Source organism: Doryrhamphus excisus, linkage group LG3 (assembly GCF_037039965.1).
Source record: "Doryrhamphus excisus strain RoL-2023G ecotype Guam linkage group LG3, RoL_Dexc_Guam_v1.1, whole genome shotgun sequence".
NCBI classification, from domain to species: Eukaryota; Metazoa; Chordata; class Actinopteri; order Syngnathiformes; family Syngnathidae; genus Doryrhamphus; species Doryrhamphus excisus.
Genome location: NC_136359.1, coordinates 1,845,424 through 1,872,921, shown reverse-complemented (window position 1 = coordinate 1,872,921; position 27,498 = coordinate 1,845,424). Strand labels below are relative to the sequence as shown.

The following is a 27,498-nucleotide window of genomic DNA, read 5'->3' as shown; positions in this document are numbered from 1 at the left end:
AGGTCTGGTGTTTGCGTTGAACCTGGGGTCAAACCCATTCTCATCTTGTCCACTCAGGAGAAGGACCGAGAATTGAGCCTCGACCTCAGGAAGCCCCTTGAGATGTTGGTCCAGACGGGGGCCGCCTTCTTTGGGCGGTCGCCGCCGCTAATTATACACCAACCACAACGCCTTCCACGTAAATACTGTAGATACGCCCTATTTGTAGGACGTTATCATGTTCCCATGTCTCAGCCGTGGGTATAAATACATTTATACGCAGGCTAGCCAAACACCAGACCGCTAAGGAAAAGATTTCAACACTAAAAAGAAGAATTGATGATAATAGATTTTCCTTGAAACTAAATAAAACTAAAATCAATCAATATTTGTAGGACGTTATCATGTTCCCATGTCTCAGCCGTGGGTATAAATAAATGTATACGCAGCATAGCCAAACACCAGCTAAGGAAAAGGTTCCCACACAAAAAAAACTAAATAAACAGTAAAAACTTAAATAAAACTAAAATCATGCTGTTTGCTAATACGTACCAGCAAATAGAAATAGACGGTGTAGACATTGAAAGTGTGAAGGAAAATTAAAATTAAAATTAAAATTAAAATTAAAATTAAAATTAAAATTAAAATTAAAATTAAAATTAAAATTAAAATTAAAATTAAAATTAAAATTAAAATTAAAATTAAAATTAAAATTATGGGAATGAAGGAAGCTGGAAAGTATAGAATGTTGGAAGATTGACACCAAAGCCTTAATTTTGCCTCATTAACCTATTTTTGTGACATTGTTTGGGGGGTCATTAAACCCCCAAAAAAATTAAAATTAAAATTAAAATTAAAATTAAAATTAAAATTAAAATTAAAATTAAAATTAAAATTAAAATTAAAATTAAAATTAAAATTAAAATTAAAATTAAAATTAAAATTAAAATTAAAATTAAATACATAAAAATAAAATTAAATACATAAAAATAAAATTAAAATTGAAAAAATACATACAATTAAAATTAAAAACATACATAAAATTAAAATTAAAAACATACATAAAATTAAAATTAAAAACATACATAAAAATAAAAAAATTAAAACAGGAAAGCAGGAAGTGAACAAATGTAACAGTTACTGATTGTAAAAGTACCAGATGGAGGGGTAGGATTTAATAAGCTTTGCTTCTTCCTACTCCTTTTGGACATGTGGAACTGTGAACTGATTATGTGATGCATTCACTTGTAATCTGATGCATGTTCAAATGAAATAAAACCATTACCATTACCAATTCCCACCAAAAGGGAAATGTAGCCAAGCATCATCGTTTGCTAATTTAACAGGATATTCCGTTAAAACGAAGGCGTTCATCTCAACCCGACACGTGTGTAATTGAGTTAAAAGTCCATTAGTCGTGCAAGCCGGGGGGGGGGGGGGGGTACTGGAAGACGCAGGTGGAGGTGTGAGCGTGGAAACGTGATGGGGGAGACGAAGCAGCAGCGAGCCAGTGAGCCGATGTGTTCTATTTATTTACATACACGTCAATGACACGAATTTAATTGCATGTTTGCGGCAGAACATCTGTGCACACGTATGTGCCGTGTGAACGAGGCGTGTGAACGAGGCGCTGAGGACGATTCCATACACACCTCGATGATTCCTGCAATTACCTGCATAACGATGTTGCGGTCATGACCAGTAATTGAAATTTTATAATGGTTACATTTGCAATGTTAAATCTTTTGAATTGGTGTAATGTTTACAATTTCAATTTTTTAATCGCAAAATTAAAAACAAGAGAAATTTTAAATTAAAAAATGTAGTGTAGAATTAAAAAAAACATTTTTTTATTTTTGTATTGCTGAATTTATAAATAAAACAATTTAGATTTGTTTTTTTAATTGTAGTTTTTTAATTTTTTAATATTAAAATGTCTCTAATTTTAAAATATTTATTTTTAAAATCTTGAATTGGTGTAATGTTTAGAATTTAATTTTTTTTTATCGCAAAATTAAAAACAAGAAATTTTTTTAATTAAAAAATGTAGTGTAGAACTTTTACATTTTTATTTTTATTTTTGTATTGCTGAATTTCAAAACAAAACAATTTAGATTAGTTTTTTTAATTGTAGGTTTTTAATTTTTTAATTTTAAAATGTCTCTAATTTAAAAAATTTTATTTTAAAAATCTTTAGAATTGGTGTCTGTTTAGAATATTTTAATCACAAAATTAAAAACAAGAAAATTTTAAATTAAAAAAATGTAGTGTAGAACTTTTAAATATATTTTTTTAATTTTTGTATTGCTGAATTTCATAATAAAACAATTTAGAGTTTTTTTAATTGTAGGTTTTTAATTTTTTTTATTTTAAAATGTCTCTAATTTAAAACTTTTTATTTTCAAAATATTTTGAATCGGTGTAATGTTTAGAATTAAAAAAATTTAATCGAAATTAAAAACAAGAAAAATTTTAAATGAAAAAATGTAGTGTAGAACTTTTAAATATTTTTTTAAAAATTTTTGTATTGCTGAATTTCAAAATAAAACAATTTAGATTTGTTTTTTTTTATTGTAGGTTTTTAATTTTTTAATTTTAAAATGTCTCTAATTTAAAAAAAAATTCTTTTAAAAATCTTTTGAATTGGTGTAATATTTAGAATTAAAATTTTTTAATCGCAAAATTAAAAACAAGAAAATTTAGACGGTAGACTTTACGGTAGATTTATAGTCAGTGCACATCACCGTTGCGGCGAATATTGTATTTCTGAACGCGGCGTCACTAAGTAGGATTATGCGGCCTTGGCGGAGGTCTCCAGACAAGGTAGCGTTCATGGTCACGTTGCGAATGCAAATGTCCCCAGATGGTATCAGCGTCCCGTACGGCGGCCAGAATGATGGCACGGCGTGACGAGGGCGTTATTGATTGAATGCGTAGATTGCAAAGTGATGTACGTCTCTGCGCTCATGCATGATCCGGAATATTGATCCCACTTTTAGCCGCACGCCATCCAGAATTTCATGACAAACAGCCTCTAAATCTTTTTTTTTTTTTTTTTTTTTGGTACATGTGTTCAATTTCCTGTGTCTTTTCTCCACAGAACAACTCGTCATGGCGGCCGCGGTCGTGTGAGGAGTGCACGTGCTACAACAACGTGGTCATCTGCCGGGCTGTGGGATGTCCAAATCCTGAGTGTGACTACCAGAGGGTGAGAAGACGTTCCAAAAAAAAAAAAAAATAATAATAATAATAATAATTCCGGCCTCTATGAATATAAATGACATTTTATGACTTGAAAGCGGCATGTCGCTAATTAGCTTGTCTAATCAGGAAGAGCCATTCTCTCACCACTTTTATGGCCAAGTGCAAAAAAGTACAAAACTACTACAGTAAAGTACTTTTCATAAGGTACACTGTTGGGATAGGTTTGCTTTATCAAAGAAAATTAATATATAATATTTATTATAGTATTTAATGTTTTACCTCCTTACTGATTTCTCTTTTTTTTTTTTTTTTTAAATTAAGTATTAATCACAACGGAACACAAAATTAATGTTTAAATGAAACTTTTTATTATTAAGGGAAAAAAAATTATCTGTCGGTCTGGAAATAAAGGACTACATTTAGATATATTTAGAAAATTGAAAAAATACTGAAAAAAAATGTTTTCAAAATTTAAAAATAAATATATTGAAATAGTTTTAACAGATTTTATATAATTTTAATGTTTTACATATAATTTAAAAAATGTTTTATAATGTATTTATTACATGTATGAATAAATAAAAGCAAACATGGTTTGGTTTACATACATTTTAGTTAAAATAATAATAAATAATAATAATAATAATAAATAATAATAAATAAAAATAAAGAATAATAAATAATAATAAAGAATAAATAATAATAATAAAATTACATGTAATTTTAATATTTTACATATAAATAAATAAAAAAATACTGAAAAGTACATCAAAAAGTACATTATAGCAACAGTAAAATGTGGTGGTGGTAGTGTAATGGTCTGAGGCTGAAACACCTCTGAATGGCGGAAGAAATGAAGACTAGTTCAGAGACGCTGTAGTATGACTTATGATAGCATAGCTCAGATAAATTTTGAAAATTGAAAAAATACTGAAGAAAAAACGCAGTTACAACTCATCAAGAGGTCACAAAAGACCCCACAACAACGCCTAAAAAACTGCATTTCTGAACAAAAAGAACCTGAACATGATGATCTCCAAGATCTTTGGGAAAAAGTACATCAAAAAGTACATCAAAAAGTACATCTGGCGTATTTCAGAAAAAGTACATTATAGCAACAGTAAAATGTGGTGGTGGTAGTGTAATGGTCTGGGACTGAAACACTTCTAAATGGCGGAAGAAAAACCAAATGAACGAGTCTAGAGACGCTGTGGCACGACCTTATGATAGCATAGCTCAGATGAATTTAGAAAATTGAAAAAGTACTGAAGAAAATATTTTCAAAATTTTAAAATAAATACATTAAAATAGTTTTAACGTATTATATATAATTTTTATGTTTTACATATAATTTTAAAAAATGTTTTATAATCTATTTATTATGTATTACTATGTATTATGTATTTATGTATAAATAAATAAAAACAAACATGGTTTGGTTTACAATTTTTTTTGTTAAAAAAAAGTTATAAAGTAAATAAAACACATTGCATGTAATTTTAATATTTTACATATAATTTAAAAAATATATATATTGTAAAAATAAACCACGCGCTAGCACCGCTTTGTCGCCTTGGCGTATTTCAGGAAAAAAAAAACAAAAAAACATTAAAACATAAAAAAACAACAGTAAAATATGGTGGTAGTAGTGTAACGGTCTGGTGCTGAAACACCTCTGAATGGCGGAAGAAAAACCAAACGAAGACTAGTCCAGAGACTAGTAAGGCATAACCTTATGATAGCATCGCTCAGGTGGTCGAGTGGTTGTCTTGCAACGTAATGACTGCTGGTTCAATCCCGTGTCGGTGATTCCTTTATTTCCGGCTCTTTTCTAATTGCTTCATGTACGTCTAATTAATTTTTTTATTCGTCGATTTGGAGCGGACTCCGCGTTCTTTTTTAAGGTTTAAGATCCCGTAACAAATGGATTCCATTTTCTGTGGAACATTTAAAAATGGACTTCGGCTGAGGATGCAAAAATGTAAAAAAAATGACAAATAGTGCAGTTTAGAGTATTATCGCTAATATATTCCCCAATATGGCCGTTTTATAATAAAGCATGTGGCCATTTTTTTATTATTATCTGTTTATTCCCGTTAAATGAAGCCATACATTGGCGTCCCCTCTTCCCAGATTGTATTCCTCATAATCTGGCTGGGGGGTCCCGGGGAGGCAGACGCTAAATTATTCATCATCATCATCATCATCATCCTCCGTCTCTGTTTTGCCACGAGCTTCCCAATTCTCGGCCTCAATTAGCCCCCGTCGTTCAAGGACTGTAATATGTAGTAATATGCATTATTATTATTGTTATTTTCTCCAGTGGGATGCCGGCCTGATAGTCATCATATTTTTGGATTATTTATGCTCCTGTGCTCCCGTCGATGCTGCGGTTTGGGAATGGCTGAGTTGCCCGTGTGTGCTACACATACAAATACAAATACAAATACAAATACACTCCATCGGTCATAAGTATTAGCATATTTTCTCATGTTATGAATGAGAAAGTATGTCCAGAATTTACATGTGAGAAAATGTGTCAATACTTTTTACTACCGGTCAAAAGTATTGAGACACCTTCTCGTTATATAACATTAGAAAGTGTCTCAGTACTTTTTTTGTATTGAGACTATATCAATACTCTGTATTACTTTTTGACTCGTTGTCATAAGTATGAATACATCGTCACATTACATAACATGACAGAGTGTCCCAATACTTTTGATTGGCACAGTGCATTAGCAGAAAAAAATGTCTGAAAATTGCAGTTATAAATAAAAATGCATAATTACAATACCAATATTGTGCATTTTTGTGCAAAACAGCATTTATGTTTACGCTGCAAAAGTATTGAGACACCTTGTATTATAATAACATGAGAGAGTGTCTCAAAACTTTTGATTGGTAAGTGAATTAGCATAAAAAAATTGCATAGTTATAAATAAAAATGCATAGTTATAATACCAATATTGTAATTTTTTTTGCAAAACAGCATTTATGTTTCCGATACAAAAGTATTGAGACACATTTTCGTTGAATAACATGAGAGAGTGTCTCAAAACTTTTGATTGCTACAGTGCATTAGCAGAAAAAATTGTCTGAAAATTGCATAATTATAAATAAAAATGCATAATTACAATACCAATATTGTGCATTTTTGCATTTATTTAGCATTTATGTTTACTCTGCAAAAGTATTGAGACACCTTGTAATATAATAACATGAGAGAGTGTCTCAAAACTTTTGATTGGTAAGTGAATTAGCATAAAAAATTGCATAGTTATAAATAAAAATGCATAATTACAATACCAATATTGTGATTTTTTTTGCACAACCGCATTTATGTTTAATACAATGCACAATATTTATGCAAAAGTATTGAGTCACTTTTTCATTGAATAACATGAGAAAGTGTCTCAAAACTTTTGATTGGTACAGTGCATGTGCATAAAAATGTCTGAAAATTGCATAGTTATAAATAAAAATGCATAATTACAATACAATATTGTGATTTTTTTTTGCAAAACCGCATTTATGTTTCCGCTGCAAAAGTATTGAGACACCTTTTCATTGAATAACATTAGAGAGTGTCTCAAAACTTTTGATTGGTACAGTGCATTTGCATAAAAATGTCTGAAAATTGCATAGTTATAAATAAAAATGCATAATTACAATACCAATATTGTGAATTTTTTTGCAAAACCGCATTTATGTTTCCGCTGCAAAAGTATTGAGTCACTTTTTCATTGAATAACATGAGAGAGTGTCTCAAAACCTTTGATTGGTACAGTGCATTAGCAGAAAAAAAATGTCTGAAAATTGCATAGTTACAATACCAATATTGTGAATTTTTTTGCAAAACCGCATTTATGTTTAATTCAATGCACAATACTTATGCAAAAGTATTGAGTCACTTTTTCATTGAATAACATGAGAGAGTGTCTCAAAACTTTTGATTGGTACAGTGCATGTGCATAAAAATGTCTAATGTCAATACCAATATTGTGATTTTTTTTTTTGCAAAACAATTCACAATACCAATATTGTGAATTTTTGCGCAAAACCGCATTTATGTTTCCGCTGCAAAAGTATTGAGACAAATTTGTATTGAATAACATAAAAATTTGTCCCAATACTTTTGTATGGTAAACACCTTCATTCAATAATGTACTGTGTTCGTACATATTTCCGGACTTTATTAATTTCTTTTTTCCCCAACTTTCCTTTCTGTTAAATGTACTTGTTGTTGTACGTATAACTGGTGGGAGGAGCGATCCATGTCACTCCCGGCTCACGTTGTGGCGTCGTGTCTCCAGGGGCAACGTTTGAGGATCCCTGCCGGTCAATGCTGTCCAGAGTGCGTCCCCTCCTCCAAGGGGTCCTGCGACCACGAGGGCGTCACCCACGCCGTAAGTCCCGCCCTTTTTTCTGGAAAATATATATTTTTTAAATATGTCATGAAATGTTAATTTTTTGGCAGCACGACACCCAATGGAGTCCTTCGCCGTGTACGCGGTGCGAGTGCTCCCGAGGCGCCGTATCCTGCGCCGCTCGCCGTTGCCCCTCCCTCCATTGCCCCGACGACCACAGCCCCTTCACGACGGCCGGGGAGTGCTGCCCAAAGTGCGGCCCGACTGGAGGTGAGCACTAAGAAAGTTGCCAGATTAAGTCCACCCGTCATGATAAGCTAATATTGCTTCGTTTTGACCGGCTGAGGCTGGGGAGACGCCACGGAGGGCGGCGGGAACGGCACCCCAGACGACGCCCGTTTGCAGACCTTCATTTCTATGCTCGTCTTTAATGTTTCTTCTTAGTCAAAAGCGAAGCTATTATATGCTAATGAGAGGCTCTTTCTTCTTTTTCGACACGTGTGGGAGTGCCAACAATTACAGCTCGGAGGGTTTTAGTGCCGTGGCTTTGGTATTAAAACAACAAAATCATCCACAACGACACCGGCGGCGGCGGCGGCGTTTGATAGTCGACTTCCTTTCAGCCTTGAAAGGAGAATTAGCGTTTGAAGGCGCGTTGCAAAGCCGAGATAACGCCACATCTTTTTTTTTTTTTTTTTTTTTTTTAGTTAACCGCGTTGAATCGTTTTCAATCCATTCCTGAAATTAACCCGCGTAACGATGTCGTGGTCATTACCGGTAATGGTCCTATTTCGCACACCGTAGCGCCACGCTGCTGTTGCTACGACAACAACAGTTCAGACACCGTGCATGGTCAGTGTTTCGTACGGGATTGCAATCCATGGGTGGCATTGCGGGCGGCGCTTATAACACGCACAGGCCGTTAAAAAAAAAAAAACGTAAAAAAAAAAAAGTTTACAAATTTAAAAATTTACCTTACATTAGCATGCTAGCATTTTGAAATTGAAAAATGAAATTTTATAATGGTTACACTTGTTAAATGTTAAATAAATAAAATTAAAAACAAAAAAATATAAAAATGAAAAAAAAATGTGTAGAATTTTTTAATAAAATTAAAAAAAAATTGTATTGCTGAATTTCTAAATTAAAAAAATTTGGATTTTTTTTACATTTTTTGATTAAATTTTAAAATGTAAAAGTTATTATTTAAAAAATGCTGAAATTGTGCCGAAATTTAGAAATTTACTCGTTAGAAAAATTAGCATGCTAGCATTTTTAAATTGACAATTGAAATTTTATAATGGTTACATTTGCAATGTTAAATCTTTTGAATTGGTTTAATGTTTAGAATTTCATTTTTTTTATCGCAAAATTAAAAACAAGAAAAAAATGTAAATTAAAAAGTAGTGTAGAATTTTTAAATAATTTGTAAAAAAAAATTTTGTATTGCTGAATTTCAAAATAAAATAATTGAGATTTTTAAAATTGTACGTTTTTTTTCATTTTAAAATGTAAAAGTTTTTATATTTTTATTTTGAAATTTAGAAAACTATTTATTACGGTATAAATATTTTCTAAATTTAAAAGTAAATACATTAAAATAGTGTTAACGTATTATATATTATTTTAATGTTTTACATATAATTTAAAAAATGTTTTATAATGTAGTTATTACATGTAAAAATAAGTAAATAATTTACATAATTTTTTGTTAAAATAGTTTTTAACACATTACAAAAAAATATATATTGTATTTTTAAAATGTAAAACTAAAATAAAAAATAAAAATAGTTTTAATGACGCGCTAGCGCCGCCTTGTCGGGACCTGCCAGTTCGTCGCTAATTGGCTCACCGGCCGGAAAGATGGACGCGTTCAGGAATACGTGGATGGATCGGTGGCTTCATCAGCCGAGACTCACTGTCACTTACCGTTTGTCTCCGTGTGTCAGCGTCTTGTTCCTGGCAGAATTCCGTGTACCGGGACGGCCAGGAATGGCAGCCCAGTCGGTGCTCCAGGTGTGTTTGCCATAACGGGGACGTCCGGTGCTCGGTGGCCGAGTGTACGGCAGTGGCCTGCAAACCCGTGAGTCCCATCGTCAGACTTGCAGCCAGCTGGCTGAGATACTATTTAAGATGTGTAGTGAAGCCTGCATATTTATTTATTTAGTACTGTGTGTGTACATGAGGCGGGCTCATTTATTGCATTTTTATTATACACAGACACATATATGTATACACACGCACCTACGTATGTATATAATATATTTTTATATTTTTATTTTGAAAGTTTGAAAATAATAACAATTAAAAAATATATATTTTTAACATTAACATTGTCTTTTTAAATTATTTTTAAAGTTTAAAAATACATGCTTAAGTGTAAAAATAATTACAAAAACAAAACCTATATTTTTTTAGAAGTTTTAAAAATATATGTTTCATTTTTCAAAGTTTTTATTTTGTAATTCAAAATATATTTAAAAACATTTTAAAATAAAAATAAATAAAAATAGTTTCAATGTATTTTAAATAACTTTAATGTTTTACATATAATTTAAAAAATGTTTTATAGTGTATTGATTAAATGTATAAATAAATAACAAATATGGTTTTAGAATTCAAAAAATAATATATTATGCATAATTTTTAGTTAAAATAGTTTTTAACAGATTGTATGTAATTTTAATATTTTACATATAATTTAAAAAAATGTATTTTTAAAATGTAAAAATAAAAGAAAAACAAAATATAGTCTTTAAAAAAAAGTCTTTAAAAATGATTTTTAAAATTCTTTTTTAAAGTTTAAAAATAAATGCAAAAGTGTAAAAATAATTACAGTTATAGTTTTAGAATGTTTAAAAATATATATTTCATTTTAAAAATCTTTTTATTTTGTAATTCCAAATGTATTTAAAAAATATAAAATAAAAATAGATATTTTTAATTTAAAAATAAAAATAAAAATAAAAATAAAAATAAAAATAAAAATAAAAATAAAAATAAAAATAAAAATAAAAATAAAAATAAAAATAAAAATAAAAATAAAAATAAATAAAATAATACAAAATAAAATAAATAAAAAATAAATGAAAAAAATACACAATGCAAAATGAAAACACAAATGATAATAAATGAAAATAAATATATTATAAAAAATGAATGATGAATGAGTGAATGAATCACCATTCTCCCCCCCCCAGAATGAGAACTTGGTGATCCCGCCCGGCCAGTGTTGTCCCCGGTGTGTCCCCAACCCGTGTCTGTCAGCTGGCCAGCAGTACCAGGTGGGACACTTCACCGCACCACCTGTGTGTGTGTGTGTGTGTTGGATTCTAATGTGTGTGTGTGTGTGTGTGTTGACAGAACGGCGAGCAGTGGCGGAAGGACGCCTGCACCACGTGCGTGTGCGAGCGCGGCCAGTCTAAATGTCACACACTCACCTGCCAGCCAGTCACCTGTGATAAGGTGAGCGGACGCACAAACAAACGTGAGCCTAAACGCTCCAACGGGAGCCGCATGACAAATGTTTGTTAGAGCCATTAGTCCTCACAAAGTAGGTTCAACACACACACACACTCACACACACACACACACACACACACACACACATTGACATTCATCCTCGTGCATCGGATGTGCATGGAAGGCCTGCAAATGGATTGCAGAGGAAGACTTGCAGGATTGTTTCTGTCGGACGAGCACGCCGCTTGACATTTAATTCCCACTTGTAAGCAATTTCGTCCGCATTCTTTCCTCGTTAGCCGGGGGAGCGCTCGCTGAATGAAATATGAGACGGAATTAACGCCGCGGTTTGACAATACCGCAATTATTATCGCTCTTGTGTTATTTCTGGTTACGGTTTTGCATTGAAATATTTTAAGCGCATTGTATTATTATGCATGCATTTGTAATTAATTAATGTAATTATATATAATTCATTTACTTAATTGAATTTCTGATTTTTATTTATTTATTTGTGTTTTATTTATTATTATTATAGTATTTAATATATTTATGTAATTAATTTAATGTAATTTTATTTAATATTATTTAATATAATATTTAATTCATTATTTATTTAGTATATTATTTAAGTATATGATTTAATATTTATATTTGTGTTTTATTTATTATGATTATTATTATTATTATTATTATTATTATAGTATTTAATATATTTATTTAATTAATTTAATGTAATTTTATTTAATATTATTTAATATAGTATTTAATTTATTATTTATTTAATATTTTATTGAATTATATTATTTAATATTTATATTAGTGTTTTATTTATTATTATATTATTATATGATTATTATATTATTAAATATATTCATTTAATTAATTTAATGTAATTTTATTTAATATAATATTTAATTTATTATTTATTTAATATAATAATGAATTATATTATTTAATATTTATATTATTATTGTTTATTTATTTTTATTCTTTTATATGTATTATTTTATGCAGGTTGAGCGACCCTGAGCTGTTGTGACTTATAATATTATTGTACAATTATATTATTATTATATAAATAGATAATATATATTTATATATAGTATATAAATATAATATTGTCATATAATATATAATACAATAATAATAATAATAATATGAGTCTTTTATGGCAGGGCCAGACCAAAGTAAGACGTGCGGAGCAGTGCTGCGACGAGTGCGCGGACGCCCGAGGAAGCTGCCAGTACGAGGGCGTGATCCGTTACCACGGCGACATGTGGAGCGCCGCCGGCTGCGAGTTCTGCGCCTGCAGCCGAGGTCAGGTCCTGTGCCGGCAGGCGGAGTGCGGACGCGTGGATTGCCCGCAGGTAAAGCGTTCGCCTCGTCACGTATTTTTCTTACTTTTCTTTTCCGGGAACTCGTTAGGAAATCAGTGTTGCATTCAAAGGCATCAGGGAATATTTGCAGGAATGTGAGGTCGTCTATATGCCCCCCTGGGTGGGATGCTCATTAATATAATTAATCTAATTAATCTTATTGATCTAATTAATCACATCGATCTAATTAATATAATTGATCTTATTGATCTATTTAATCTATTTAATCTAATTGATCCAATTTATCAATTTAATCTATTTAATCTATTTAATCTATTTAATCTAATTAATCTATTTAATCTAATTAATCTAATAATCTATTTAATCCAATTGATCTAATTGATCTATTTAATCTAATTGATCTATTTAATCTAATTAATCTATTTATCTAATTGAGCCAATTAATCTATTTAATATAATTGAGCCAATTAATCTGATTAATCTAATTAATCTGCTAATGAGTAGTGTCATTAACATTGACCCCGGCAAGGTGACCGTACGGATAGTCACTGTTACCGGAGCGGACTTTTTGGTGGGCTTGCTCGGAAAATCCCAACGGCAATTTTTTTTTCTTTTTCCAGGGATCGGAGCTGGTTCAGCAACCAGGAACATGCTGCCCGCAGTGTTCCTCACGGGAAACATCCTGCGTCCATAAAGGAAAAGCATACCAGGTACTTTGATTGGTTAACGACTTTTCCCAGTTTCCAAAACGTTATCCAGTATGTAGATTCCGGGAATATCTACTCCAGATGATCCTTTGGAGCAAATTAAGAGTATCAAAATGGACCCCCAGTGAGGGTTTCCAGGGAAAGTCTGGCAGAGTCAGACCTCCAGATCTTCGACTCTATAAGAATTCCGAATGGGAATTCTGTGCACCCAATGATGGGAGTCGCGGACCCAAGTTGGTCGGTGCAGGACCCAAAACCTGATAGGAAATTTTTAACTGTATTTTATTTATCACATCATTATAACTTAAAAAAATATCATATTTTGTCTTTAATATGTCAACTTTATGCTACAAAAATATTATATATATTATTATATTATAATATAAAATATTATTACATTTCGAGTTAATTTTTTGAAAAAAAAAAAGTATTTCAGCAATTTTCTTAAATAATCTTCTCATAAAATTCCGACTTTATTCCCATCCCGTCTCTCTCGCCGCCTCAGGACGCGGCTCGCTGGACGGACGCCCCCTGCAGGGAGTGCGAGTGTCGCGACGCCCGTGTGACCTGTTACCTTCGTTCCTGCCCCACCTGCCCGCCGGGCACCTTGGTCGCCGCCCCGCAGGGACAATGCTGCCCTCGGTGTCAGCAAGGTGAGTCGCAAAGCATGCTGGGAGCCTCTCGTCTGCTTGCCCTTTTTTTGTTATGCAAACGAGCCAGCGGGATGAATGATGATGAGGCTTTTCCGGAGATCGGAGCCGTTATAGATCCGGTGAATGTGCGCTCGGCACAATTCCCCGCCGCACGCCCTCAGATTAGCTTTACATATTTGCTGAGTGTGCGTTTTTTTTTTTTTTTTAGCTGAACTTGTACTGTAAAGTTGCTGATTCTCCTCATTGACAAGCGCCTCGGCAGGTCATTTCAACAAAAACTGCAAATTTATGCACACGAATGCAGCACAAATAATCACTGGAGTTCTTTTTTTTTTCCCATAATTCAAAGGGAGGCTTTTATTTTGTTGAGCTTCGACAAGCTTTGACAAGCGCTTCACTTTCCTTCCAAGCCAGGAAAAGTTCTATTTTAAACCACAGTTTGTTTGTTTTTTCATACAACTGTCCAAAGTGCGGCTTGGGGGCCATTTGTGGCACTTTGCTGAGTTTTTTGTGGCCCACGGCACATTCAAAAATGTAATTTAATTAAAAAAAACTTTTAAAAAAGCAGAAAAAATTGTAAACATCGGCAGTCATTTTAGAAAAATAAAGTCAAAATATTATGAGAAAAAATTTAACGAAAAGTTGTAAAATTATGAAGTTATTTTAATAGCGTAAAGATTTTTTTAAAATTTGTATTATAATGAGAAACAAAAAAAAAGTTCTGTTACAAGAATAAGGTCCAAATATCTTGTTGAAACAAAACAAACAACAACAGAAATGGAAAAAAAATTACCAGAAAAAAGTCAAAATTTTCCAAAAATAAACCCGTAATATTATGATCGTAAATGTCATTTTTGTAGCATAGAGTTGAAACATTAAAGAAATATTTTTATACTCTTATGAGAAGTAAACAAAACAACAAATAACACTGTCATTTGGGGAAAATTAGGTGCCGGGAAATATTATGGGATGTTAGAAATATTACAAGAAGAAAAAATTCAAATATTGAAATATTATGACCTTAATTTCCCAAAATTGCATCTTTCGTTTCTGTTTTGTCTTGTTTCTCATAATATGACAAATTTAGAAAAATACGTATTTTTTTGTTTTTTAAATATTTTTAATTTATTTTTGATAAATTTTTATTGTAATCATTGTTTTCTCACAATATTTTGACTTTATTCTTATTATATGACAACTTTAGAAAATGTTTTTTTTTGTTTAAATTATTTCAGTTTTAATTGTAATTCATTTTTAATTTATCTTTATTGTGATAATTATTATTACTGTGATAATCGTAATATTTGGACTTTTTTCGCAATATATTACGTACTTTGTGGCAGTCTGATTTTCCAAAAATTTTGTCTTTTTTTTTTGTTTTGATTTGTTTCTCATAAGGAAAATAAATATTCATTTTCTTTAAATAGTTCAACTTTGTTATTTATTTGATTAAAATTAAATTAATAATAAAACAGTAATAATAATTAGCCTTGTAGATATAAAAAAATAACTTAATGTAATTTAACTGTAAAAATGCTATTTTTCTCTAATTATTTTTATTATATATATTATTATTATATTGTTATATTATTATTATATTTATTATTAAATTATTATAATAATAATTTTATTATATATATAATATTATATTTTTTTTTTTTTTTTTTTTTTTATATTTATTTTATTTTAACAATTTTTTTCAGTAATACTGAAACATTATTTTCATAAAAGTACTGCTGTTTTTGTCTGTGTAATAGTAATTGGATACTGTAGCAAATGGGGCCAATGACTTTGGACACCCCCAAACCAGATCATTGGATTGCGTATCTAATAAGATGGCCGCTGTGCGGAGCGGCCTTGAGCGAGGCGTGATTGTTTTTTCGCCCGGCGCCTATCTATTACTGCCTGCTGGTGTCCACGGAGCTCTCCTCCTACCGAGAATTTTGGGCTTTTCATTTCAAATCTGAATCCTCCATCTTCCATCAGACGTGCGCTTTGATGCTTCGTGGAATCCTTGGAATATTTTTGTATTTTTCTGTGCGTATACTCCGCCTCCCTCTCCATTGAGCTTTATTGGAAAAGTGTAAATAACTGCGTGAGAGAAGAAGCCGGCGGGATAAATAAAAGCGAGCAGAGAGAGAAGATGCTGGAGATAGACACGCGCACAACCCCCCCCCCCCCCCAAAAAAAAAATAATTGTCCTCGGGGGAGGAGGAGGGCTGCTCGGCATGTGGAACCTCAGCACCTCCCTCAAGTCGTACATCAAACATCGTTTCATACGCTTGGAAAGTCCAGACAAAAATGTCTGTGTCGCATCGCCGCTTCGAGGTGGCTGCTCAGTACAACATGGCCAAGGACATCAGGATGGTCATGGAGGGAAAGTAACGTCATGTACTGTACGTTGGAAAGGGCGGGAATTGTATTTCTTTAATAATCAGCAGTAGAACGTAGGTAAGTTTCAGGAAAATTTCAGTTCCCAACTAAAAAAAATAAGGGAAAAAACAGCTTTTTGTGAAAAGATACATTTAAAGTATAACATATTGATATTGTGACGGCTCAAATATATATTATATACTACAACATACACAAATATATATTATATACTACAACATAAACAAATTGATATTATATACCACAACATAAACAATACTATATATTTTATACCACAACATACAGAAATATATATTATATACCACAACATAAACAAATATATATTATGTACTACAACATACAAAAATATATAGTCTATACTACAACATAAACAATACTATGTACTATATACTACAACATACACAAATATATATTATATACCACAACATACACAAATATATATATATTATAATGTACAACATAAATATATATTATATACCACAACATACACAAATATATATTATATACTACAACATAAACAAATATATACTGTATACCACAACATACACAAATATATATTATATAGTACAACATAAACAAATATATATTATATAATACAACATAAATAGATATTATATACTACAACATAAACAAATATATACTATATACCACAACATACACAAATATATATTATATAGTACAACATAAATATATATTATATACCACAACATAAACAAATATGTATTATATACTACAACATAAACAAATATATACTATATACCACAACATACACAAATATATATTATATAGTACAACATAAATATATATTATATAACTATATATATATATCGAACTATATTATACTATTAACTATATTATAAAAATATTATTTTATTTCTAAAAATAATTGTAAATTTAATTTAAAAAAATATTATTTTATTTTATAAACATTTTTTATATTTTATAATAATTAATAATTTAATATAATAACTTAATAATGGAAAGCATGTATTCCATTTGCATTTTTCCCATGGGGGTGTGTGTGTGTGGGGGGGGGGGTCCAGCATGAGAGGTTCCAAGCGTGCCATCAAGGCCGGCGGACAGTAATAATAATAATAATAATAATAATAATAATAATAATAATAATAATAATTCCGCATTCGCAGGTTCCCTCGGTAGGCCGCTCGCTATAAAGCAATCAAGTTGTGGCTTCGGGGCAAAATTCCGTGAATAAAAAAAATGAGTAGCGATCCGTCACTTTCACCGCGCAAGCTAACTAAACGCGTACATTTGCTGGTATAAATACGCCGCTCGCTAATTCTTCTTCTTATTATTATTATTATTATTATCCAGCCTCTAGCTTGAATAATTATTAGCTTTGCTTATTTGCTTTCATGAGTTCTTTCTTTCAACACCGAGCTTTCAAAGGGACTTGCGGGGCTTTCCTGTTCAACGAGACCTAATTAGGGCCCCAACGCCGCCGTTTGTTGTCGGAGTTTCCGAATCCTCGTTGCACCTTCGTCAACTCTTCCGGTTCCTGTGGCGCTCCTTCATGGCCAAACAAAGATGGATTCCGCTTTCAATAATATCTTTCCTCCGTAGCGGCAATATCCTGCTGGATTTATACGTTTGGCACCAGCTGCTTATAATGATCTGCCTTGAAATTCCGATTCTACCGTTCATGACATTTCTCCACAATTATGCATTATGCAAGTGTTTAGGTACAGTATTAAAGTGCTGGAGTACTAAAGTTAGGTACAGTATTAAAGTGCTTGAGTACTACAGTGTCTGGATACAGTATTAAAGTGTTTGAGTACTAAAGTGTTTCGATATTTAAGTGCTTGAGTATTAAAGTGCTTGAGTACTACAGAGTACTACAGTATATAAGTGCTTGAGTACTAAAATGTTTGGGTATTAAAGTGCTGGAGTACTAAAGTGTTTAAGTACAGTATTAAAGTGCTTGACTGCTAAAGTGTTTAGGTACAGTATTAAAGTGCTGGAGTACTAAAGTTAGGTGCAGTATTAAAGTGCTTGAGTACTAAAGTGTTTAGGTACAGTATTAAAGTGCTTGAGTACTAAAGTGTTTCGGTATTTAAGTGCTTGAGTACTAAAGTGTTTAGGTATTAAAGTGCTTCAGTATTAAAGTGTTTAGGTATTAAAGTGCTGAAATACTAAAGTGTTTAGGTACAGTATTTAAGTGCTTGAGTACTAAAGTGTTTAAGTATTTAAGTGCTTGAGTACTAAAATGTTTGGGTATTAAAGTGCTGGAGTACTAAAGTGTTTAAGTACAGTATTAAAGTGCTTGAGTGCTAAAGTGTTTAGGTACAGTATTAAAGTGCTGGAGTACTAAAGTGTTTCGATATTTAAGTGCTTGAGTACTAAAGTGTTTAGGTATTAAAGTGCTTGAGTATTAAAGTGTTTAGGTATTAAAGTGCTGAAGTACTAAAGTGTTTAGGTACAGTATTTAAGTGCTTGAGTACTAAAGTGTTTAAGTATTTAAGTGCTTGAGTACTAAAGTGTTTAAGTACAGTATTAAAGTGTTTGAGTGCTAAAGTGTTTAGGTACAGTATTAAAGTGCTGGAGTACTAAAGTGTTTAAGTACAGTATTAAAGTGCTTGAGTACTAAAGTGTTTAGGTATCAAAGTGCTTGAGTACTAAAGTGTTTAGGTATTGAAGTGCTTGAGTATTAAAATGTGTAGGTATTAAAGTGCTGAAGTACTAAAATGTTTAGGTACAGTATTTAAGTGCTTGAGTACTAAAGTGTTTCGGTATTTAAGTGCTTGAGTACTAGAGTGTTTAGGTATTAAAGTGCTGGAGTACTTAAGTGTTTAGGTACAGTATTAAAGTGCTGGAGTACTAAAGTTAGTTACAGTATTAAAGTGCTTGAGTACTACAGTATTAAAGTGCTTGAGTACGAAAGTGTTTTGGTATTAAAGTGCTTGAGTACTGAAGTGTTTAGGTACAGTATTAAAGTGCTTGAGTACTAAAGTGTTTAGGTATTGAAGTGCTGAAGTACTACAGTGTTTAGGTACAGTATTAAAGTGCTTGACTACTAAAGTGTCTAGGTACAGTATTAAAGAGCTGGAGTACTAAAGTTACGTACAGTATTAAAGTGCTTGAGTACTACAGTGTTTAGGTACAGTATTAAAGTGCTTGACTACTAAAGTGTTTAGGTACAGTACTAAAGTGCTCAAGTACTAAAGTGTTTAGGTAAATATTAAAGTGCTTGACTAACCAAAGTGTTAGTTACAGTATTAAAGTGCTTGGGTACTAAAGTGTTTAGGTAAATATTAAAGTGCTTGACTACCAAAGTGTTAGGTACAGTATTAAAGTGCTTGGGTACTAAAGTGTTTAGGTACAGTATTAAAGTGCTTGAGTACTAAAGTGTTTAGGTATTAAAGTACTTGAGTACTAAAGTGTGTAGGTAGAGTATTAAAGTGCTTGTTGAGTACTAAAGTGTTAGGTACAGTATCAAAGTGCTTGAGTACTAAGTGTTTAGGTATTAAAGTGCTGGAGTACTAAAGTGTTTAAGTACAGTATTAAAGTGCTCGAGTGCCAAAGTGCTCGGTTATTTTTTAACATTCAATGAGGATTTAAGAACAATGGAGGAATTTGTATTGTTTATGTTTTATTTCAAGTTAGGTAGCTGCTATGATGAATAGTTTTTGGTGGCCATTGACCTCTGAGGTCAAAGTTCACCAGTGTCGGGGGTCAAAACTCAACTAGTATCGAGCCACCTTGAGTCATACGTCAAATTAAAGGTCTCCATGAGAGCTTTGAAGATCTGCTATTGTTTTGTCAAACGTGACGTCTTCCAGGTCAGGAAGTCAAGAACTTGACATTTCTTTTCCAGTTCCGTGTCACGCAGACTGCCAGTCCTGTACCGGGACTCCTGACCACTGCGGGAGCTGCAAGGACCCCAAAGCCGTCCTCCACTTGGGGCGCTGCCTGCCCTCGTGTCCTGATGGCTTCTTCCCTGACGACGGCGCCTGTGCAGGTACACTATGTGCTGATCTAGAGCTTGGAACCAGCAAGGTATGCTGGGTAACATTTTAATATAGTGTTGTTTTGCGTCATGCGTCTGTGAGGTAATTTTTTTTTTTTGCATAAGCAGCGTCACATATCATATCAGCAAATGATGAATATGCATAAATGCTTATTAAAATCGGCACTTAATATGGCCGCCATCACGCTCGGTTGAAGCCGTGCCCTTCAATTATGCATCGAACGCCGCAGAGAGCGTAATTGCAGTTAACCTCCGATGAGCAGCAATTTTAAACACATTAAACTTTTGACTCCACAATTCAACTCGGCCGAGGGGGGCGGAGGCGGGGCGGGCGGCAGAGACGCTACATCACCGGATATATATATATATATATATATATATATATTTCAGCCCGCTGTTAACCGTTCACCTTGACCCCCACCAGCGCCGCCACCACCACGCCACGCCACGCCGCAGAGGCTTCCCGCTTTTCTCGACCGCCCTCCCACCTCATTGACCCCCGTTCTCCTCGCCGGCTTGACTTTTTATTGCGCGCCACAACTCATTAGGCCGTAAACAGCGGCGCCGTAAAACTATCAGACAGGAAAACGTTTGCAAACGTGAGAACATAGCGGCTAACATCCGCCGCTAAAGTGCCGGCCGGGGCTTGCCGAGCGTAAATGGTCATGTGATGCAAAACAGATAAATATTAACCAAGCTACAGCCACATTATTTTATTTTATTTTATTTTATTTTATTTTATTTTATTTTATTTTATTTTATTTTATTTTATTTTATTTTATTTTATTTTATTTTATTTTATTTTATTTTATTTTATTTTATTTTATTTTATTTTATTTTATTTTAACATTGTTACACCAAAGAACTACGTCACAGGCGTAGTGACACCTCATCACACCACACCAGCTAGCTACTAGCCGGCTAGCGACATTATGGAAAAAAAAGTCATAATAACAAGTAGCAAATTTACAAGAAGATGAAAATGAAAGGGATGAAAAATAAAATTGAAAAATATGACAGCAGAAATGCTAAAAAAAATAGCTGTAATTTATAATCATCCCCCTCTCATGTATACTATGAGAGGGGGAAATGAATGCATGGCCGTGAGTGTGTAAATATATAAATAAAGTTATTTTTTTGTTGATGTTGAAAGTCCATCACTTTATTCCTCACGCAGCAAGTACTTCATCTCAGACCACCGTGATGTATTTATTTATTTATTTATTGTACTTTTTTTAAGGGTAAATGTCAGCTCTGAAATACTGTATACTGCAGCTCAGGTGTTGGGTAAAAAAAAACTGGATCAATAAAAAAAAAAAAAAAGGTGAACTTTCCAGAAACTTTGTTGACTAGTAAATTTCATATATTGCTTTGGGCTGTGACGGGTGGGGGAGGGGGGTGCGGGGGGGGCGGGGGCGGCAGACAAACCTATGAAAAAGTCGATTTTAAATGTGCCATAAAACTTTATGAAAGAGGCCGATGCTGAACTGGCCGTCATCTTACACATGGATACTTCTTACAAGTGTAAAAAGAAGTTAACCGCACCATCATTGAGTGGATGTTTTTGTGCATTAGCAGCCTTTTTGGATTCCACTCGAGGTTTCTCCTTTTTTTTTCATCTGTCTCTTTCTCTCTCGTCCCTCCAGCCTGCCCATCATCCTGCACCATCTGCTCCAGCAGGTGGTCTTGCCAGTCCTGCAGCCTCCAGCGGCCCCTGCTGAGCGCCGACGGCAGCCAGTGCCTGACTTCCTGTCCCGCTGGAACCTATCAGGACCACAACCGACACTGCCGCCGTGAGTGGCTTTTTTTTTTTTTTTTTTTTAATTGTTTCATGAGGTACCAGACTTGGTAGGATGGAGGGTAATTGAACTCTACATGAGTTCTCCTACTTGTTTGATTCAGTCCAGTTGTGGCTTCACTTGATAGGACAGGTCAAGGCCTACCTAGTCGTGATAAAAAAAACTAGCTAGGACAGCTCAAGTTCTACCTCGTCACGATAAAATACTTGGTAGGACAGCACAAGGCCTACTTAGTCGTGATCAAAACCTAGCTAGTACAGCTTAAGTCCCTCCCCCGTCATTATAAAATACTTGGTAGGACAGCTCAAAAGATCAAAGACTAGATAGGACAGCCCACATTCGATCTCATCAAAGATCCAATTGATACTACAGCTTAAGTCCCTCCAACGTCATTATAAAATACTTGGTAGGACAGCTCAAGGCCTACCTTGTCATGATCAGAAACTAGATAGGACAGCCCACATCTGATACAGTAGTCAAAGATCCAATTGATACTACAATTTAAGTCCCTCCCCATCAGTATAAAATACTTGGTAGGACAGCTCAAAAGATCAAAGACTAGATAGGACAGCCCACATTCGATCTATTCAAAGATCCAATTCATAGTACAGCTTAAGTCCCTCCCCGTCATTATAAAATACTTGGTAGGACAGCTGAAGGCCTACCTAGTCAAGATCAAAGACTAGATAGGACAGCCCACGTCCGATCTTGTCAAAGATCCAATTGATACTACAGCTTAAGTCCCTCCCGTCATTATAAAATACTTGGTAGGACAGCTCAAGGCTTACCTAGTCAAGTTTGAAGACTAGATAGGACAGCCCATATCTGATCTAGTTAAAGATCCAATTGATACTACAGCTTAAGTTTGTCCCCGTCATTATAAAATACTTGGTAGGACAGCTCAAAGCCCACCTTGTCAAGATCAAAGACTAGATAGGACAGCCCTGTCCTGAAATTTTGTTCAAAAGATTTTTCACCACATTTATGGATTATTTATGGTTGCGTGATTTTGGTTATGTTTACTTCTCAAGTGTCCAAAATTACAGTATTGACACGCTAACTTTCAATCCTCTGGAACCTCACTCCATCCAATGTACATGCTTTATCAATTATGAAATTTTGTTCAAAAGATTTTTCACCACATTTATGGATTATTTATGCTTAGGTTCAGTTTACTTCACAAGTGGCCAAAATTAAATTATTGACGCGCTAACTTTCCAATCTTCTGGAACCTCACTCCATCCGCTTTACATGCTTTATGCCGTCATAAAATTTTGTTCAAAAGATTTTTCACCACATTTACGGATTATTTATGCTTGTGTGATTTTGGTTGCGTTTATTTCACAAGTGGCCAAAATGACAGTATCGACATGCTAACTTTCCATACCTCTGGAACCTCACTCCATCTGCTATACATTCTTTATGCGGTCATGAAATTTTGTTCAAAAGATTTTTCACCACATTTATGGATTATTTATGCTTTGGTTGAGTTTACTTCACAGGTGGCCAAAATTAAATTATTGACACGCTAATTTTCCGATCTTCTGGAACCTCACTCCATCCGTTTAACATGCTTTATGCGGTCATGAAATTTTGTTCAAAAGATTTTTCACCACATTTATGGATTATTTATTCTTTGGTTGAGTTTACTTGACAAGTGGCCAAAATTACAGTATTGACGCGCTAACTTTCCAATCTTCTGGAACCTCACTCCATCTGCTTTACATGCTTTATGCGGCCATGAAACTTTGTTCAAAAGATTATTCACCACTTTTATGGACTATTTATGCTTACGTGATTTTGGTTGCATTTATTTCACAAGTGGCCAATATGACAGTATCGACATGCTAACTTTCCATACCTCTGGAACCTCACTCCATCCACTATACATTCTTTATGTGGTCATGAAATTTTGTTCAAGTATTTATGCTTAGGTTGAGTTTACTTCACAAGTGGTCAAAATTACAGTATTGACGCGCTAACTTTCCAAACCTCTGGAACCTCACTCCATCCGATGTACATGCTTTATCAATTATGAAATTTTGTTCAAAAGATTTTTCACCACATTTATGGATTATTTATGCTTTGGTTGAGTTTACTTCACAAGTGGCCAAAATTACAGTATTGACGCGCTAACTTTCCAATCTTCTGGAACCTCACTCCATCTGCTTTACATGCTTTATGCGGCCATGAAACTTTGTTCAAAAGATTATTCACCACTTTTATGGACTATTTATGCTTACGTGATTTTGGTTGCATTTATTTCACAAGTGGCCAATATGACAGTATCGACATGCTAACTTTCCATACCTCTGGAACCTCACTCCATCCACTATACATTCTTTATGTGGTCATGAAATTTTGTTCAAGTATTTATGCTTAGGTTGAGTTTACTTTACAAGTGGCCAAAATTAAATTATTGACATGCTAATTTTCCAATCTTCTGGAACCTCACTCCATCCGCTTTACTCGCTTTATGCTGTCGTATTTTTCAGCACTTTTAGGGATTATTTTGGTCCAGTATTTGCTTATGTTTTCTGTTTACCTGACGAGGCGCCAAAATTACTGACACGCTAACATCTCGAACTTTTGGAACCTCGCTCCGTTCACTGGAAATTATCTCTATTTTGCCGCTTCTTGCTGCAGTTTTGGCCTCCGAGTTGGCCTCACTTTTTGCAAGACCTCCCAGCGTTGAGTACTTTACTGCTCGGAATCTCATTTCTCTTGTGTTTATTGTGTGTTTTTGCGAGCGCAAACCACGGAAAAGGAAAAGGAAAAGGAAAAGGAAAAGGAAAATGGGAAGAGGATCAATCCTTTATAACCTTCGCCAGGCCGGAGACGAGTTTTCTCTTTCCCGCGTAACAATTAATCAAGCAATCTACCTTCGAGGTCTCTTACTGCCCTCCAGCCAGGACCAATAAATAACAGCGTGCATGCTATGCTAATATGCTAATGTGTTCTGGCCGCGTTCCCGCACGGAAGACCAGCTGTGACTGTTGGCCGGGAAAGAAAAGAGGGGCGGCCATTACGACCCCGATTGTTCGTGCAGCTCAATTTCACACCGTAATGAATGTCGTTGAGAGGATGGGGGGGATTCCACCCCCCCCCCATCTGATAGTCATAATAACAAGTAGCAAATTTACAAGAAGAAAAATGAAACCGTTGAAAAATAAAATTGAAAAATATGACAACACAAATGCTAAAAATAGCTATAATTTTATAATTTGAAGAGAATTAACTCAAAAGAATAACAGAAATAATAATAATTGTACATGAATAAACCCGTAATATGAAGAAAAAATATTGTCATTTTAGTACCATAAAGCTGAACTATTAAAGAATTAACATATTATTTTAAATCCATAATGTAATGAAAAAGAATAATTTTAGGAGGAAAAATAACGTCATTTTAGTACGATATATATAATATTATATTAATAAACCCGTAATATTATGAAGAAAAAATATTGTCATTTTAGTACCATGAACCTGAAATATTAAAGAATTAACATATTATTTTAAAGCCATAATCCAATGAGAAAGTTGTAATTTTATGAGGAAAAATATTGTCATTTTAGTACCATAATAACAATAATATTATCGGAATAATGTCACGATTATTAAAAGAAAATGAACAAGAAGATGAATTAATTGGAAATTAAAAACAACAAAAATAAAAGGTGACATAGAAGCAAAATATGTAATTTATATTGAATTTATATTAAAATATGTTTTAAATCATAATATTATCAGGAACAAAAGTTGCATTTTTTGGCAAAATTAGCTTGGGCAAAAAGTCTTAATATTATGGGAATAAAATACTAAAATTCCAAAAAGAAAATTTACAAAAATTAAAGTTGTAATTTTATGTTATAATTAAAATTATATTATATAATTTTATAACATATATATATATATAATATTAGAGTTTTTTTTAACCCATAATATTATGAAGAAATAATATTGTCATTTTAGTACCATGAAGCTGAAATATTAAAGAATTAACATATAATTTTAAAGCCATAATCTAATGAAAAATAATTTATTTTATGAGGAAAAATAATTTTAGTACGATAAATATAGTATGATACATAAAATATTAGAGTTTTTTTGCGGCAAATGTTTATAAAATTAGGTTGGGAAAAAAATAATATAATATTATGGGAATAATGTCACGATTATTAGAATGTCGTTGAAAGGATGGGGGGATTTCAGCCCCCCCTCCGAGCATGCTAGCACTTTTTTACTCTGACAAGAAAAAAAAAATCTTCCTCAGCCCATCTAGCTTTTCACGGCGTACAAAAGCCTTGCAGAAGTCCCGAGTCATGCATTTGTTATGCCTCGGACCTGCTGAAGAATTTGAGGAAAAAAGGTTTAAATGTGCTCACGGCTGTTATAGGAAGGTTTTGGCATAAAAAAAAAAAAAATCCCACCACACAGAAGATAACAGTTTATCTTGGCAGAGGACCAGGACCACCTGGAAGATCCGTGTAGACCTCCCTGGTGTTGTCCTCACCTCGTCTCATGACGGCAGTAAATACGGGAAACAATGTCGGCGCGTTAAAGATAGAAGGAGAAGGAGTTGGTTGTCATGGAGACGGCTTTCTTTAGGGGAATTTATGATACGTCCGTTGTGTCCGTTGTCCACGTAAACAAGCGGCATCTCCAGCTGACGTGACAACAATTGTTTACACAACAATAGATTTTTTCAAGACGCACAAAAAAATATAAATTAATTCTAACTACTGGCTTGGAATGTTTTTTTTATCATTAGAAACCTCTAGACAAGAAATAGCACCCCTATAGTCATCTTTACACTCATATTACCCAATATAGTAGACATAATTAAAGAAAAAACTGGCTTGTAATATCATTAGAGACCTCTAGACATGAACTAGCACCCCTATAGTCATCTTTACACTCATATTACCCAATATAGTAGATATAATTAAATAAAAACTGGCTTGTAATATCATTAGAAACCTCTAGACATGAAATAGCACCCCTATAGTCATCTTTACACTCATATTACCCAATATAGTAGATATAATTAAATAAAAACTGGCTTGTAATATCATTAGAAACCTCTAGACATGAAATAGCACCCCTATAGTCATCTTTACACTCATATTACCCAATATAGTAGATATAATTAAATAAAAAACTGGCTTGTAATATCATTAGAAACCTCTAAACATGAAATAGCACCCCTATAGTCGTCTTTACACTTGTATTACCCAATATAGTAGACATAATTAAAGAAAAAAACTGGGTTTTAATATCATTAGAAACCTCTAGACATGAAATAGCACCCCTATAGTCATCTTTACACTTGTATTACCCAATATAGTAGACATAATTAAAGAAAAAAAATGGCTTGTAATATCGTTAGAAACCTCTGGACATGAAATAGCACCCCTATAGTCATCTTTACACTTGTATTACCCAATATAGTAGACATAATTAAAGAAAAAAACTGGGTTTTAATATCATTAGAAACCTCTAGACATGAAATAGCACCCCTATAGTCATCTTTACACTTGTATTACCCAATATAGTAGACATAATTAAAGAAAAAAACTGGGTTGTAATATCGTTAGAAACCTCT

General features: G+C 33.1%; 1 protein-coding gene across 1 annotated transcript in view; it reads left to right on the top strand.

Annotated features, from left to right (window-relative positions):
• Positions 1-27,498, top strand: part of fras1 (Fraser extracellular matrix complex subunit 1) — a 179,531-nt gene that overhangs the window by 53,891 nt on the left and 98,142 nt on the right. The window contains exons 3-13 of the mRNA XM_058069762.2: positions 3,080-3,187; positions 7,500-7,592; positions 7,664-7,823; positions 9,503-9,636; positions 10,754-10,837; positions 10,917-11,018; positions 12,194-12,385; positions 12,976-13,065; positions 13,568-13,715; positions 19,939-20,082; positions 21,738-21,884. Of these exons, the coding sequence (XP_057925745.2) occupies positions 3,080-3,187; positions 7,500-7,592; positions 7,664-7,823; positions 9,503-9,636; positions 10,754-10,837; positions 10,917-11,018; positions 12,194-12,385; positions 12,976-13,065; positions 13,568-13,715; positions 19,939-20,082; positions 21,738-21,884 (1,402 nt within the window). The remainder of the gene's footprint in view (positions 1-3,079; positions 3,188-7,499; positions 7,593-7,663; positions 7,824-9,502; positions 9,637-10,753; positions 10,838-10,916; positions 11,019-12,193; positions 12,386-12,975; positions 13,066-13,567; positions 13,716-19,938; positions 20,083-21,737; positions 21,885-27,498) is intronic.